Consider the following 16,298-nt stretch of genomic DNA (forward strand, 5'->3'; position numbering starts at 1 on the left):
GGGTAAGGCAGCAAAGCAAAAGCTTTGACTACGGACTCAGTAGCGTTGACCAACCCGAACATTTTCAGTACGAAAAAATCGCAAGCTTTGGCCCCCAACTCTCGTCCTCCTCCTCTACATTTCCCCTTTTAATTTCTTTCTCAAAATCAAAGGCCAAAGTTGCCGCAATATATATGGATGCGTCAGCCACAGCCCGTTGGTTCCCAGATCCAGTAAGATTGTACAACCAAAACCCATCTCAATCTTTGTCTCCAAACTGCTGTTTTTATCTTTTAATCATGAGAATAATTTTGAGAACCAGGGGATGATAGAAGATCCAAGCTTCCACCAATGGGAGTTGGGCTCTCTTGAGCAGTTCAGCAACGCCGAAAGCTTTTGGGACGACATCCAGCATTATTTGACCTCCTCCTTCAACGCCGCTCCGTACAGTGGCCTCTCAATGGATCAACAGGCCCCAAAAAGATTCTCAAAACAACAAGCAGCGAGCTCGACTTCCACCGCCGCCGCCGCCGCCGCGCCGAGCTCAAGACACACGAGTGCGTCGCCCAGAATCCTTTTCGTTGCAACGACCGAATCTACGAACCCGCATCTGCCGGAAGGATAGGCCGGCGCGGCGTTGATGCGCGTCGCTGGCCGAAAGAGGAGCTTCGAGCGGCGTGTAAAGAGACCGGTAGCCGCCAGGCCGCTCGTCGCACAAACCAGGATCATAATCATTGCGGAGCGGAAGCGGCGGGGGAGAAAAACTCGAGCCAGAGCATTCATCGCTTTGTCCGCCCATGATCCGCGGCCTCAAAAGTAATTCGTTTAATTATATCTCAAATATTATAGGGGTCGTATTGACTCATTATTCGTACGTCGGTCATGTGTATTTGTACATTAATGTAGATGGACAAGGCTTCGATCCTCGGCGATGCGATCAAGTACCTGAAGCAGCTTCTAGGATCAGGTGAAGACATTTGGAAAATGCAGGGTTGAAGGATAGACGGTGAGTGTCTGCAGTGGTAGCGAAACAGGTGTCCGGTCTCGGATCACGACGCTTCTTCTTGCGAGGTGGCCGGCTTCGATGATGAGCACAGCAACGGTTTTGAGGTCCAGGCAAAGCTATCGGATAATACCCTTCTGTTGAAGATTCATTGCAAGAAGAGCAAAGGATTGCTGGTGAAGATGCTGGCAGAGATTGAGACCCTGAAGCTCTCTGTTTTGAATACTAGCTGCATTCCCTTTGTCGGATCTGCTTTGGATATCACTGTGGTGGCTCAGGTTCATAACTTACGGATTTCTATCTCTGTATATGTTAGGAATCTTTTTTTAATTTAATTATCATTTAATTAATTTCTGTGGGTTTTTGCAGGTTGAAGAAGGGTTTTCTTTGACGGTGAAGGAGCTTGCGGAGAAGCTAAATGCAGCATTTAGGCAGTTTATGTGAAGGATTTGATGACTAGGGAGTTCTTGTTTGTTTGTTTGTGATGAGGGGGTTTGTGATGAGGGAGTTCTTCTTTCCTATTTTCTCATTTCGAAAGATCACCATTTCATGGCTTTGGTTTTCCTATTCCTCCCTTTTCATGGTCTCTCATTTTTCTTCTCATCATCCCCAATCCTTTTTTTTTGCGTGGTTCATGACTTCATTAACCATGCTCGTGATTGGAGAGAGAGGATTGCAAGTTCAACTTTCTTATGGGCTTATTGCTTATTTTGCCGTTTCCTTTATCGTGGGAGCATGGATTTGTTCGACATCTCTCCTTTTCCTTGACTTTTGAGGACAGAATTGGTGATCCTTTTTGCATTGGGTAGGAAAAAGTCTTTTTGTTCAAGAGCTTGTCCCTCCTCATTTCTTTTTTGCACTTTTTTTAAGGGGTGTCATGAATAAGTGCTACTTGTGTCCCTTTTAATAAGTTGTGGATGTTTTCTTGATGTATCTCATGTGTACAGATGAAGTCTCTTTTGTTTTCGAGAAAATACTATGATTTCTAAAAGCTAGACATCTAAGGCTTTATTGTTGAAATGAGAAAGGTTTTTAATTTCAAAGGGTGTAGAGATTAGTTGAATTAGTTTAAGCATGACTATAGGTAAAAAAAAAATCATATAGAAAAGTCAAATAGAGAAAAGACTGAGACTTGATTTGGTTGGAGGGAAGGTGAAGGGAGGGGAGAGATCAAAGTTAGATTTGGTTTTAGTAAAGAATTTATTTTTGTGAAAAGGCAGGTAGGGTAACCTAACCAGCCAAGTCATCAACAACACTCTGTCTCAAAAACAAAGGGACAGAAGCAGACCAAAAACAAGAGGACAAACAGTCAATCGACTTAGCTAGGGAATGAGCAACACCATTACCAGTGCGCCTTACATATAAAATTTTAGAGTATCCAGTAATAGTCAGACCAACGCGAACTTCATCTGCAATAGGAGCCAAGGAAGCAAAAGGAGAAGGAGAGTCCACCAAAGAGATAACATTTAGAGAGACAATTTCCACCACTGAAATCCTCCAGTTCATACGCCGAACAAAGCGAATGCCTTCCAGGACAACCAACAGCTCCGCATGATCCACAGACATAGGACCCCTGATCCCCATAGAGTAGCAACCAATCACATGTCCATGGTGATCCCAAATAACACCTCCCAAACCAATAATATCTCTTTCCAGAGGAACAACAACATCTGTATTGAGTTTCAGCAAACCAGGAGCAGTGGGATACCAAGCAGAAGGCCATTTTGAAGGAGTGACAATGTCATAGGAGAGACCTCTAACTCTATCCCCTTCCTCCACAAAACAGAGAATCCGAGTTGAGGCCTCTCTAACACCACCACCATGAGACCGCGTATTCATTTCCCCCTATATAAACCACATGGTTGTGAAAGCCAAAGCCAGAGAGTCCCCAGGGCAAACAGAGGTGAGATGGAAAAGGAAATCACCATAAGAATTTTTAGAGGGTAAGGTAGGGAGGGGAATGGAGGAGAGTGGGGGAACACCAAAAAATAAACTAAAAAGTTATAGAGAGAAAATCACTCTAAAATAGGAGGAGACAAGAAGAGAGAGAGAGAGAGAAACTGAAATATATAAGCGTGCATCTTTCTTCCATTCCCCTCCAACAAAACACAAAGGCTTAAAGGGATGTTCATCCTTTCATCTCATTACCCATCCCCTCACTTCACATTCCCTCCTCAAACCCCTTACCAAACCAAGCCTAAAAGTGTCTATAACTCAAGGCAAGTGTTTTATACTTCCTCTGTTGTTATTTAAAAAATTGCAATATTCTGGGTTTTTGTAGATCTTTCCTTGTTTCATACTTTAATTTTTGTGATTGTTGTTACAGGGAGAAAAGCTCTTGGCGGTGAAGTTATTTTTCACAATCTCTATCAAAGGGAAAGACCCAATGTTATAGAAAATGATAAAGATCTTAAGATCTATAATTTTCTTGAGTTTTCATGGGTTTTCTTAAGTAGTTTTGATTCTCTGTTGATGATTTATGTTTTTTTGATTAGAGAAGGAGAATAGAAAGGCGTTTTCCCATTTTTGATGAAAAGAGAGATTTGAGCTTCTCGAATGGTAGATTTTGCTACGGTGAAGGGTTTGTAATAAAAGTTATTCCAAAAGTTTTTTCTAGTTGTTAGAGATCATGTGTAGAAAGTGGATTTTTACTTGATTGAAAGTTTAAAAATTGCTTCTTTGCAGGACGAGTGCAAACTCTAGTCTAAGTGAGTGTTTTCGCTTAGAGGAAGAAAATGTATATATATTTCGATTATAATGATTGAGCACCGACGCTTAGACACTATCAATGTCCACTCTTAATCTAGCTTTGTATACTGACCAGCCTTGATCAGTATCCCACTTAAGTGGAGGAGTTTAATGTGGTGTAGGTGAGCATTGACTCTGGCCTAGCCATGCATTGACACTTAGTTCAATAAAAACAGTTTTCCTTTATTTTTATTTTTGGCTTCATTAAGATGATCCCTAGTTCATATGTCCTTGTTGCTATATGTTATGATATGAGACATGCTTATGCTTGTTCTTGCCATCTTGAAGAAGAATCATGGATAATATGTTGATTGTAATGCTTTTTTGATGTTATGCAAGGTATTTTATCATATTGTTATCTATCTAGTTGCTCTTATTTATATCGATATTGTTTGAAGCTTATGCCATCGAATGACAATTCCATAGACATTATGCATGTTGATGCTAGGAAACTACCCCAGACTTTTGATGTGTTGGTACACTTATAATAGGACTTGACAACTAGAGGTATGCATGATGGCTATGATTGCTATGAGTTTTAATATTGGGTGTGTTCATCGTGATACCAAATCAAGAAAAGTATAATAAAGAAGGAAAGAGTTCTAGGTTTGTGATACATTGCATCTAATGAGTGGAGGCTCGTCATCCTCCACCGTGCAAAACTTGATCAATTATAAAAGCATGATAATTCACAAACCAAGATCAAGTATTTGCAAATGGTTGTATTTTGAGCGCTAGTACATTGAAGGAGGAGTTTATTTGCACAAAAATCAAGACTAAGTATGAAATCAAGATCAAGTTGTCAATAGGCATGTCACGCCTTGGTTTTAAAATGTAATAACTTGGAACATGACTCGGCCGGCAATGCAACCATTCAGCCACATTCACGCCTCTAGATCATCCTATATATAAATATAAAGCCAAAACTACAGCATAGAGCATGTAACTAGGATAATAAAAGAAATATATAGATGAAAAAATCTACAAAAGGACGGAGTCTAACTATGAGTTCATAATCCACAAAGGAAAAGGGTAATAAAAAAATTACATCATAGTCTAGGACAAAAGTCACATATTACTCAAGAAAAAGTCTAAACCAAATAACTACCTAAACCAATTGAACTGAAGAATTAATGGACTAAAAGTAGATCACTGCTGCTGGACTTGCTCCTCAAAATATTTTCGATCCTGCGAAGAAAGAACAGTTCCCGAGTCTGTGATGTGCAAACCCCAGGGGAATAAAAAAACTCCCAACAAGCATGTAAAATAAAGGAATTGTGCGCGTGTAAGTGTATGTAGCAGTTATAAAGAAAAGATGAAAACTCAATTAAATATGATAAAAGAAAATACTAGTTGTAGATATCAAACAAGGTCTACCACAAGGCACACAAGTACATTATTATTATTTTAGGTGTTATTTTAATTCAAAAAGAATATTTTCATGTATATAAATCGGGTTCCTGTAAACCGTCATGAGAACACGGATTCAAGTCAGAATTGGCCCTTAGTTGTTATATATATAAATCTGGATATCAAGAATGCGCATGAGCCCGCTTATATGCACGTTATATTCTCCATCAAATTCCCCTTTATAAAGCCCACATTTATTCATTTATTTTAAGTGGTTGTGCATGAAATATTGTTCACTAACCACAGAGTCATTGTAGAACGGCTTCTGTAAAATTTATGAAAATAACTGTAACCCAAAATATGTCCAATCAAGATGGGTGCATCGTCTATTCAATGCTATTATAATAATAGTAGTAATCAAGAGAAACTCCTCACGTCGAGATATCGATGTCAAGGGTATACCCAGGCTATGGTAACGTGTTTATGAATCACATTTCTTGATGAAAATCGTCTTCATATGCAATACCCTATTAAATGTCACTAGGTGATCAAACATAACATCAGGTGATCCAATAAGCATCAAGAAATCAAATAATATCATCATTCATTTTAACAAAAGGGAAATAAATAATTAGCATAATTGTTTAGTATCAAAGCGAGCCAAATAGTTTTAATTTGATAGTATAGAAATCTACAAAATTTATTTTTAGTGAGCAAAAGGCCCAAACAGGTCTGAAATCTGATATTGGATCCTAACTGGGTCAAACGAATCTGTAATTTAAATTATAAACCCCAACGGGTCTAAAATCTGATATTGGATCCTAATTGGGTCAAACAGCTTTGTAATTTTAATCATAAACCCAAAGAGGTCTTAAATCTGATATTAGATCCTAACAGGGTCAAACAGGTCTGTAATTTAATATTGGATCCTAACTGGGTCAAACGAGTCTGTAATTTGATATTGGATCCTAACTGGGTCAAACGGGTCTGTAATTTGAGTTATAGATCCAAGCGGGACTAGAATTTGATAATGGGTACTGTGTCGGGTTCACCTTCATAATATACCCAAAGATAATTTTTTGTAAAATTGAAAGCTTATGGGTTTCGAACTCGTGACTATGGGGTTAGCAACCAATTCATGTGACCACTAAGCTAAACACATGCATGTGAAATCAACTGCTACTAAAGTACATATAATAGATAGTTTCTGGTTACTAGACTAAGCAAAACAAATTAATTAGAAGTAGGGGTTTGGAAAAAAATAACCCAAAAATACATAATTATACTAAACTTGGCCAAAATGGATAATAATCATGTTATTCAAATTATGAAAAAAATTGAAAATAATTTATTTCCTTATTAGAAAAATATCATTATCTAAAAGTAAAATGCTTGCATAAAGAGTAAAGATTTTTCCTACATCACTGTGATCAACAAAAAGTGATAAATCCAACTACAATCTCTTGCTCATGATTTTCTAGAAAGAAATCCTTGTAATTAGATAAAGTGATCAAGAAAAAAATAAAAGAGTTGAAGGATAAGAAATGCTTGCCAAAATTGAACTCTGAAATTAAAATCTCTATCTGTTCCTTCTCATTGAGTACCCGATTCTCCTCTCAAAATTTTCTCTATTCTTTTTTTTGTTCCTGTATGTTTTTAGGAAGAAAATAAAGTAGATAGATAAATTCTTAAAGAAGTTAGGGTTGTTAACGAAATATTAGGTAGTTAGAGATATTGTAGGATATGAGGGATGAGTTTGTTTAGAAAATTCTATCCATTTAGGAAAATGTGGGATCATGGTTACGAAGATACAATTTTCTTATCTTTTTTTCGTGAGTTGTTATCCTTACCAACAAATACATGAAGATAAAACCTAAGAAATACTTGGTTCTAGAGACTTTGGGCTTTAAGGCTTAATGGGCCTTGTAAGAAAAACAAGAAAAACAAGAAAAACAAAGTGGCCTTAGAAACCCTCACGCATTAAATAATTTTTTTTTTGTATCTTGTGGAAAAAAATTTAGGTATTACATCATACCCACCTAAGAAAAAAAAAATTTGTCCTTGAAATTAAATCTAAGCACACAAGGAACTAGACGTTACCTAAAATAAAGAGATATGGATAGCGCTAACGAATACCATCCTCTCACTCCCATGGTACTTCACTAGGTCTATGGTGTGCCCATGATATCAATACTAGAGGGATAGTCCTATTCTTGAGGATCTTCTCCTGTCTGTCCAAAATCTCCATTGGTCTTTCCTCATATGATATGTTCATCCCAATTTGAAGCAATGTAATGTCAAGGACATGGGTCTCATCTCGCACATATCGTAGAAGCTGTGATACGTGAAACACATCATGCACCCCTTCCAATGATGGAGGCAAAGCTAGCTAGTATGTCACCTCTTCTACTCTCTCCAATATCTCAAAAGGAAAGATGAAACGCGGACTAAGCTTCCCGCGACTGCTAAATCTGATAACTCCTTTGACTGAGGATATCCACAAGAAAACATGCTCTCTAACCTGAAACTATAGAGATCTCCTATTAGCATCAGCTCAGCTCTTCTGCCTATCCTGAGCTGAAAAAAGGCACTTCCATACTGTCTTCATCTTGTTTACTGTTTGTACTATCATCTCAGGACCTAGCAAACGTCGCCCTCCCAAGTAATCACAACCGATAGGAGATCTACATGTTCTCCCATATAAAGCCTAAAAAAAGGTGCCATCTGGATGCTAGACTGGTAACTCTTATTATAAAAAATATACACCAAGTGTAAGTGGTCTTCCCAAGAGCCCATGAAATCCAACATGCATGCCCGCAACATGTCCTCAAGAATCTATATAGTCCACTCTGATTGTCCATCTATCTGCGTATGACGTCCCCGTTTTCACACATGGCTGAAGTCCAAGGTGAACCCATAGATACCAAACCAGCCATACACCCACACTATACAACAACACGTTTCATCATCACAGTAATATCTCTCTAGTAGAATCAAATAGAAGTGTAGGTACAAAAAAAGCAAAAATAAGGGAAATAAATACAATAGACATGATGTAGAAGGAGATATCTAATATATATAATCATGTATCAACTGAATAAACTGATACAACTGAAGTCTGAAATAAATGTGAAGTATCTTAATATGAGTCAGCTAAAAATAAACTAATGCACACAATCTTTACAAGATGAAATACAAAACTCTAAATGTATAGAGATAAATATCAACTACAGTGGAGTCTCATCTACTAAAAATATGTGATGACGACTATGTTGGAAGTCCGTCATCCTGCGACTCTCCGAAACCTTGAGCTGTTGCCTGAAAGGAACTGAAAAATAAAAAGGGAAACAACAAGAGCATCAGAGCGCTACAGCAAGCTAGATCATCTCTATCTGCCCCTAGTGGAAGGGCTACTAGATGTGATGGAGGCTCTATCTATTAAGCATAGTCTACATAGATCATTTATCCTGTATCTAATTAGAGTTAATATTTAGAAACCTACAACACGAGACGTTGTACGTCGAGCAAAATAATCTAAACAAGGAAACCCTCATGTATATACCATATGTCTCAAATTGTAGATAACTAAATATCAATATTGGACTAAGAATAAATAATCTAAATTGAATTAATAATTAGAAACTCACAACACAAGACTGGTACGTCGAGCGAAATAATCCAAATAAAGAAACCCTTATGTACATACCATATGTCTCAAATTGTGAATCGCTAATCACCAATCCCAACTAAGAATAAAGGATAGCAATATAAGAAAGTAAAATTATCACAATATCGGACCAAAAATATCTTCCACTATCCTTAGGAAGATAATGTAAACAACTGCATATAACCCCACGTACTTACAAGAGTAAAGTACCTCGGTCATATATAACTCAGTGATGAGTCATGTTCATAAATGGTGTCCACCAAGACTCTGGCTATCAAATAATTATCACAATGTAAATCCTTGCAAAAAAGTTTATAATTCATCACAATATCATGTGGGCCGGACTACCAAATCGACATCCTAAAAGTGTACACAGCTCATTAGTCTCATGTATCAACGTGCAGGACGAACTACCAAATCAGACATCCTAGGTATACGGTTAGCCTCATCGCATCCACGTGCGGGACGGACTACTAGATCAAGCATCCTAAAACCCGACTCAGTGGCTTGTACTAATAGTATATCGATGCACTATCCCAAGTAATACTGAGTGTGCTCATCAACGATATCTATACAAGTATATAATATTTACATAACTCATATTTTCCATATAATCGAAACAATAACTGTATTAGTCCTCTACGAGATACCCATGTGTGTGCTACGACACTATACATGTATACTCATGATTGTACGTGTATCATCGTGCAATTTGAACCCCGTGTTGAAAAAAAAGGTGTAAAAAATAACACTTCAAACAAAAGAGAACACAGGACAATCGATCGCCCCTAGGGCGTCGATCGATTGAACACAAACGTGTACAAAGTGCACTCACAGGATCTCATCGGTCGACCGGGTTGCCTTGGTCGGTAAACCGACTAGCCTTGGTCGATTGACCGGTCAAAGAAGATCTTCACAGATCAGATTTTGGCATTTGTACTTTTGTAACTTTATTCAAAAACTTAATTTTACTAACATGAGGTAAGTAACAAGATTTAAACTTTCATATTTTCTCAACAGGGATTAACTCAACATGATTTAAACTCTTAAATTAATCTAGTTAGGGTTTAGCATCTCAATTAATCAAAATTTCTCAAATAAAACATAAATTATCAACATGATTAACTAAGCATGATTGGAACTAATCATTGAATAGATATAAAATAATTTAAACATGTTCACATCACTTAGGTATTACAAACCTAGGGTTTATACATATTAGATTAGCAAGAAAACTCAAATAATTATTAAACTAGGGTTTAAGCATGATTAATAAGTTAAACATGAAATTAAATACAACCCTAATGATCATGGTCATCAAACTAAAATAATCAATAACTAAAACTATAGATTTTCACATTGGTTTAAAGATTAACATCATAAACTAAGATTTTAAAACATTGGGTTAAGCATAAACATGAGATTCATCAATTAAACATATTAAATCTTGAATTAACTATAGGGAGAGATTTGGAAGAAGATGATCTTGCCTCAAACTGTCATGTTGAACTCCTGAACACGTGTGTGTAAGATCCCTCTTCACCAAAGTCGCAAAATCTCGCCTTCCTCTCGACAAACACCTCAAGAACTCTCCCAAATCTCATAATTATAATTAGGGTTTGAGAAAGAGGAAGAGGGGCTAATAGGGTTTGGAACACTGATAAAAAGATGTATTTTCATGTGTAAACATGTACATATATAATAGCAAACCCGAATCAAAACAGCCTAAACCTAAAATAAGAAATCTAGTCAGACTGGGAAAATAGTCTTTGATTTTTTGGTTGTAACTTTTACAACCTCGAAATGAGGTAATTTAAGATGCGTTGGAAAGCTATTGAAGATACTTAGAACTTTTGTCTTTTGAGTTTTCCAGATTCGGAATGTATCGTTATGTAATGCATATATACTCTTAAGTGGTCATTTTTCCAGATTTCTTCATTGTGCATGTTTAACCTTTGTATACTCTCATATATACTCTTAATTGATCTCAAATCAATTGTTAGTATACATTCATCTATAAATAATATTCATCATAATTAGAGATCATTTATCAATATAATTTATACTATTCCAAAATTCACGGGGTTTTATATTCACCCCTCCCCTTAAAAGAATTCCGTCCTCGAAATTTCACAGTCGTATCTTAGAGATTATAATATGAGAAAAGCACAATGAGGGGATAATCCAGATAAGGAAACCCTCCCGTACACATCTCGTACCATTAATCCCCATATATGAAACATAAGTGATATTTACACTTGACAATCTAGAATGCAAATACTCCCACTTAACCCCTAACTAAATGGAACTAGTATGTCGGGTAAAAAATCCAAACAATAAACCCCTCATATATATACCATGTGTTTCGAATGATTAGGAGCTAAATGTTAATACTCCATTCTAGCATTAAATATAAATATGACTATGAAATATAAGCATAAACACAAGCAATTTATAACCAATCATTTTACCTGCTCAAATAGGTGCGAGTAGTCATGACGCATATCCTCTTCGCGCTCCAAAGAAGCTTCCTCAGCTCCTTTCTGGTTCCATTAAACTTTAACTAAAGATATCACTTTATTTCTAAGTCTTTTGTCTTTCTTAGCAAGAATACGAACTGGGATCTCAATGATGGTCAAATCATCATGAAGCTTAATCTCCGGTTCGTCTAATACTCACTACTGCTCCTTGTCACATAAATGATTCTTGAGCATCAAAACATAGAAAACGTCGTGTATACTCAATATCGATGCTGAAAGATCTAGCCGACACGAAACTGTTCCAATGCACTCAATAATCCTTAACGGGCCAATATATCTCGGGGCAAGCTTTCCTAGTCTTTCAACTCGTTGAACTCCCTTCATCAGTGATACTTTCAATAAAACATAGTTCCCAACCTGGAACTCTAGCGGTCGTCGCCTCTAATCTGCATAGCTCTTTTGCCGACTCTACGCTGCAAGATACATTCTCGAATTAGTGCTACCTTCTTTGTAGTCTATCTCACAAGCTCCGGTCCAAGCAATAAGCTGTCCTCTGGTTCTACGCAACTAATAGGTGATCTATAAGGCCTTCTGTATAATGCTTCATACGGTGCCATACCTATAGTCACTTGATAACTGTTGTTATAAGTGAACTTGATCAAAGGAATGTGGTCCTCCCAACTACGCTGGAAATCGATAACACATGCCCGCAACATGTCTTCCAATACTTGGTTGACTCTCTCCATCTGTCCATCTGTCTGTGGGTGGAACATACTAGAATATGATAACTGACTACCGAAAGAATTCTCGAAGCACCTCCAGAAATACGAAGTGAAACCTGAGCCTCGATCTGATACAATCATCTATAGAACTCCATGCAATCTCATGACCTCTCGGAAGAATATCCTCACATAAGTCCCCATCGTGTATGTTATCTTCACTAGTATGAAATGTGCTGAGTTCGTCAACCGATCAACTATCACCTAAACGGAATCGTTCCTCTTGTTCGACCTCGGCAAGCCTACAATAAAATCCATGGAAATATCTGCATACTTCCACTCTAGTATGAGTAAAGGCTGTAGGGTTCCTGCAGATCTCTAATGTTTTGCCTTCACTTTCTAGCAGGTAAAGCACCTCGCTATATATTCCACAATATCCCTATGCATGCCGCTCCACCAAAAGTGTTTCTTTAGGTCCTTGTACATTTTAGTGGTGTCTAGATGCACTGTGTACATGGTACGATGCACCTTATCAAATAAGTCTTTCTTCAGTTGTGGATTACTTGGCATCACTAATCGACCCTTTATTCGAAGTCCTCCATCTGTTCTAATTGTCCACTCAGTCTTTGGCTCTATGGAAATCTCCTCATTTTGGGTTTGAATCAAAGAGTCCTCTAGCTGAGCTCTGACCACCCTATCAGTCCAAGATAGTTGCACAGACAAAGCTCCCAAAAATGAGCTGCTCTTGCTAATTTTTGGCCTAAAATCAAACTAGTTAACGGTGTGAAGAGCTCGATACAACAAGCACCTCAAAACTGAAATCCGATGTCGACGCTTCCTACTCAACACGTCCGCTACGACATTCGCCTTCCTCGGATAGTACTGAATTGCAAGCTTGTAATCATTAATAAACTCAACCCATCACCGCTGTCTTTGGTTGAGTTCCTTCTGATAAAATAGGTACTTTAGGCTCTAGTGATCCATGAATAGCTTGAACTGCACTCTATAAAGATAGTGTCTCTATGTCTTCAGTGCGAAGACCGCTGCTGCTAGCTCCAAGTTATGTATGGGATAATTCTACTCTATGTCCTCAACTACCAAAAAATGTAAGCTACAACTCTCTGGGTCTGTATCAAAACATCTCCTAGAACCAATAACGATGTATCCGTATAGACTACAAATGTCTTATCACTGCTTAGGATAATCAATACCAGCGCTGTAGTCAACATAGCCTTCAAGGTCTCAAAAGCTTTCAGGCACTCTGTGCTCCAAAAAACTATATACCCTTCTTCATAAGACATGTAAGTGGCATCGCAATCCTCGAGAAGTCCTGAATGAACTTTTTGTAATAGCCGGCCAAATCTAAGAAGCTATGAATCTCTGTAACAGTCTTCGGTAGCTCCCAATCAAGTACTAACTCAACTTTTGCTGGATCTATTGCAATGCCCTCCTTGCTAATGACATGGCCTAAAAATCTAACATTAGATAGCCAAAACTTGTACTTGCTGAATTTAGCGTACAACTGATGCTCCCACAAAGTCTACAATGCTAATCGAATATGCTGCTCGTACTTTGCCTCTGATCTCGAATAGATAAGGATGTCATTGATGAATACGATCACGAACTAATCAAAATATGAATGAAAAACCTAGTTTATCAAATCTATGAATACCATGGGTACATTGGTTAGCTCAAATGGTATGACAAGAAACTCGAAAGATCCATATCGAGTCAGAAAGGCGGTTTTGGGAATATCCATCTCCCGAACTCGCAACTGATGATAGCCAGAATAAATATCAATCTTTGAAAAGTACTACGCTCCCTACAGCTGGTCGAATAAATCATCAATCCTTGATAGTGGATACCTGTTCTGGATGGTGACCTTATTCAACTCATGATAATCTACACATAAATACATATTACCGTCCTTCTACTTTATAGGTAGTTTAAAAATCATGACAAATAGCTAATACCCATTGAACGTAAAAGATGGAAGTTACAACCTGACGACTTCTACATCAGCATTTTGATAAGGAAAGTTACAAACAGATGACTTTCATGTCAATAAAGGAAGGCTACAATTGGAGGATTCTCCCGTAGATCGAGAAAGGTAACAATGCAACGACCTTCGAGACAATCGATGAAAAGCTCTGATTTAACAGTCTTTACAATTTAACAACTCTCATATTTTAAAAGGCTAAAGCAAAGATTACAGAACAATGATCTTTGCGACGTTATGATAGAAGAAATTATAAGTCAACGATCCCTTTAATCCAAGATGTAGAATTCGTCCCTACATCCTAGAGCTGAAACGTAAGTGATTACCTTCCAGAGTCAAAGCAACACAGTCACTACATCCTCAGCTATCAACGTAGCTCAAACGCAGCATAAACATAGTGCAAATATAGTTCCCATGCACCGCGATCATACCCGTTGACACAGAACAAATGCGGTGCCAATTCAACCGCAAACACAGCTTCTTATCAACCATCGCTGATGCAGTTCAAGCTCGGATGCTGACGCATCGCCTAAAGACATGTTTGAACACAGGTTTATGACCAAAATGCAAATCGAGGCTTTGACTCGTTCAAACGTGATCTAAACAGTTCCAAAAAATCGTTTTCACCCACGATCTGGGGAGTGGTTTAAGTGGGTTGTTACACCCGATTAATGGGGAAACTACACCCCTATTAAAGAGTGGATTAAGGGGGTGGTTACACCCCTTAATCCTCATATAAATATTAACAAACTCAACTTAGTTCAGGATCGGATTTTCCTAGAGGCGAGATCAGGGGTTGGGCTTTCAAAATTCTTTTTAGCAGGAAAAAAGTTAGGACACTTGTCTATTAACCGATTTACGGTTTAAACAACTCTTTTCACAGAGTTTGACACTCGTTCTGAGTTACAAAACCCGTTAAGAGTTCCTTCAATCATTCTAGTAAAGAGAGACGTACAGATCGTCAACGGAGAGCAATCTCGATGCGTACATTCGAGGGAGGCACTCCATCGCCATCATGAAGAACCCAGACTTAAACAAATGGGAGAATTCAGATGAATTCTCTTCTCTTTTGTAATCAGGAAATCAAAATTGTAATTGAGATCGAGAGAGTTGTAATCAATCTTTTTCTAAGCAGTTAGAGAGAATAAAATCACATTTCATTCTTTCATTTTTATTTTGCAAATTTTCTAACAAACAAAAGATGGCGACTCCGTTAGGGACTAGCTTCACAGACGAAGAAGTGGTGGTGTAATCCGATGTCAATCTCATTAGAACAATGGTCGAAACCCTCGTTATAGAGTTCGATTAAGCCAAGTACGAGGAAGCCCTCTCCTCTGGATCGCTTAGCCTGAAGGTTAGGCGCAATATCTATAAGATCTCCAAATAGATCAAAACCCCAACTATAGCTATAGTGCCGAAGAAAGTCCTCTCCTTTGGCCAAAATCACTCAAATAGCCCTTCCTCTTAAGGAATGGGCTCAGACTCTATTAAACTCGTTCAACAAGTTAATAGCTCCATACCCAGGTCAACACGATCTGTGTTGGGTCATAAAAGGCCTATGGCGGAGGAAAATCCAACCAACGCCAACAACGTTGTAGCCAAGGCATTGAAACAGGCCAAAAAGAATATCGCTTGACGAAGGAGAAGATCCATACACCGAGCATACTTGAGAAACAACCAATCTTTAGCCCAACGTGAAGATCGCGTTTTTGAGTCTCTGCCTGATTACTGTGTCTCTACCACTGAATGTACACTTCGTGGTAATGAGCCCAATTACGAGCAACGCGTGATACAACTTAAACGCGATACTCAGCGGCGCATTGTTCATCTAAAACATGACCCTCAGGGGTCTGTTTCATTAACTAAATGCAGGTCTTGGCCTAGTGCTCGTAAAACCAGAAGGGACCCCCGCGTTTCTTCTCCAAAAATTCATGACCAACAAGAACCAATCTTACCCACTGGGGGCGGGGGGTTCCATCTCCGTCTTCACGATCATTGAAAGATTCCTCCCAAGTCTCGGATTTGCGAGAATTACTATCGAGAGGGAGACCTACGCAACAAATAGCTCATTCATGTTAATGTGAGTGGCTTATTTCTCCAGTCCTCTCGGAATGCCACTGTTGTGCATTCGCACCTTGGCAATCAGTATTCGACCGGTTGACAAACATTGCTAGGCCTGCCAAGTGATGATGTCATCACAAAAAGAAAATTTCTGAAGCTGAATATCCTGAAGTCACTATTAATATGATCGGCAGAGGGAAAGCCTCAATTCCTAGTTCTGATGAGTCAGAGAGAAGTCATTCCCTGACTGTTCGAGAAATCTGTGATGAATTCGAAGGGGTATATCAGCATA

At 38.3% G+C, this 16,298-nt stretch overlaps 1 protein-coding gene across 1 annotated transcript; it reads left to right on the top strand.

Moving 5' to 3' along the window:
- On the top strand, positions 440-1,915 carry LOC109835252 (transcription factor bHLH25-like). The gene is made up of 4 exons (XM_020403236.1): positions 440-536; positions 829-920; positions 1,006-1,260; positions 1,352-1,915. Exons 1-4 carry the CDS (start codon positions 440-442, stop codon positions 1,424-1,426), a joined length of 519 nt encoding a protein of 172 aa, XP_020258825.1. The 3' UTR covers positions 1,427-1,915.

This window comes from Asparagus officinalis, chromosome 3 (genome assembly GCF_001876935.1).
Source record: "Asparagus officinalis chromosome 3, Aspof.V1, whole genome shotgun sequence".
Classification (NCBI taxonomy): domain Eukaryota; kingdom Viridiplantae; phylum Streptophyta; class Magnoliopsida; order Asparagales; family Asparagaceae; genus Asparagus; species Asparagus officinalis.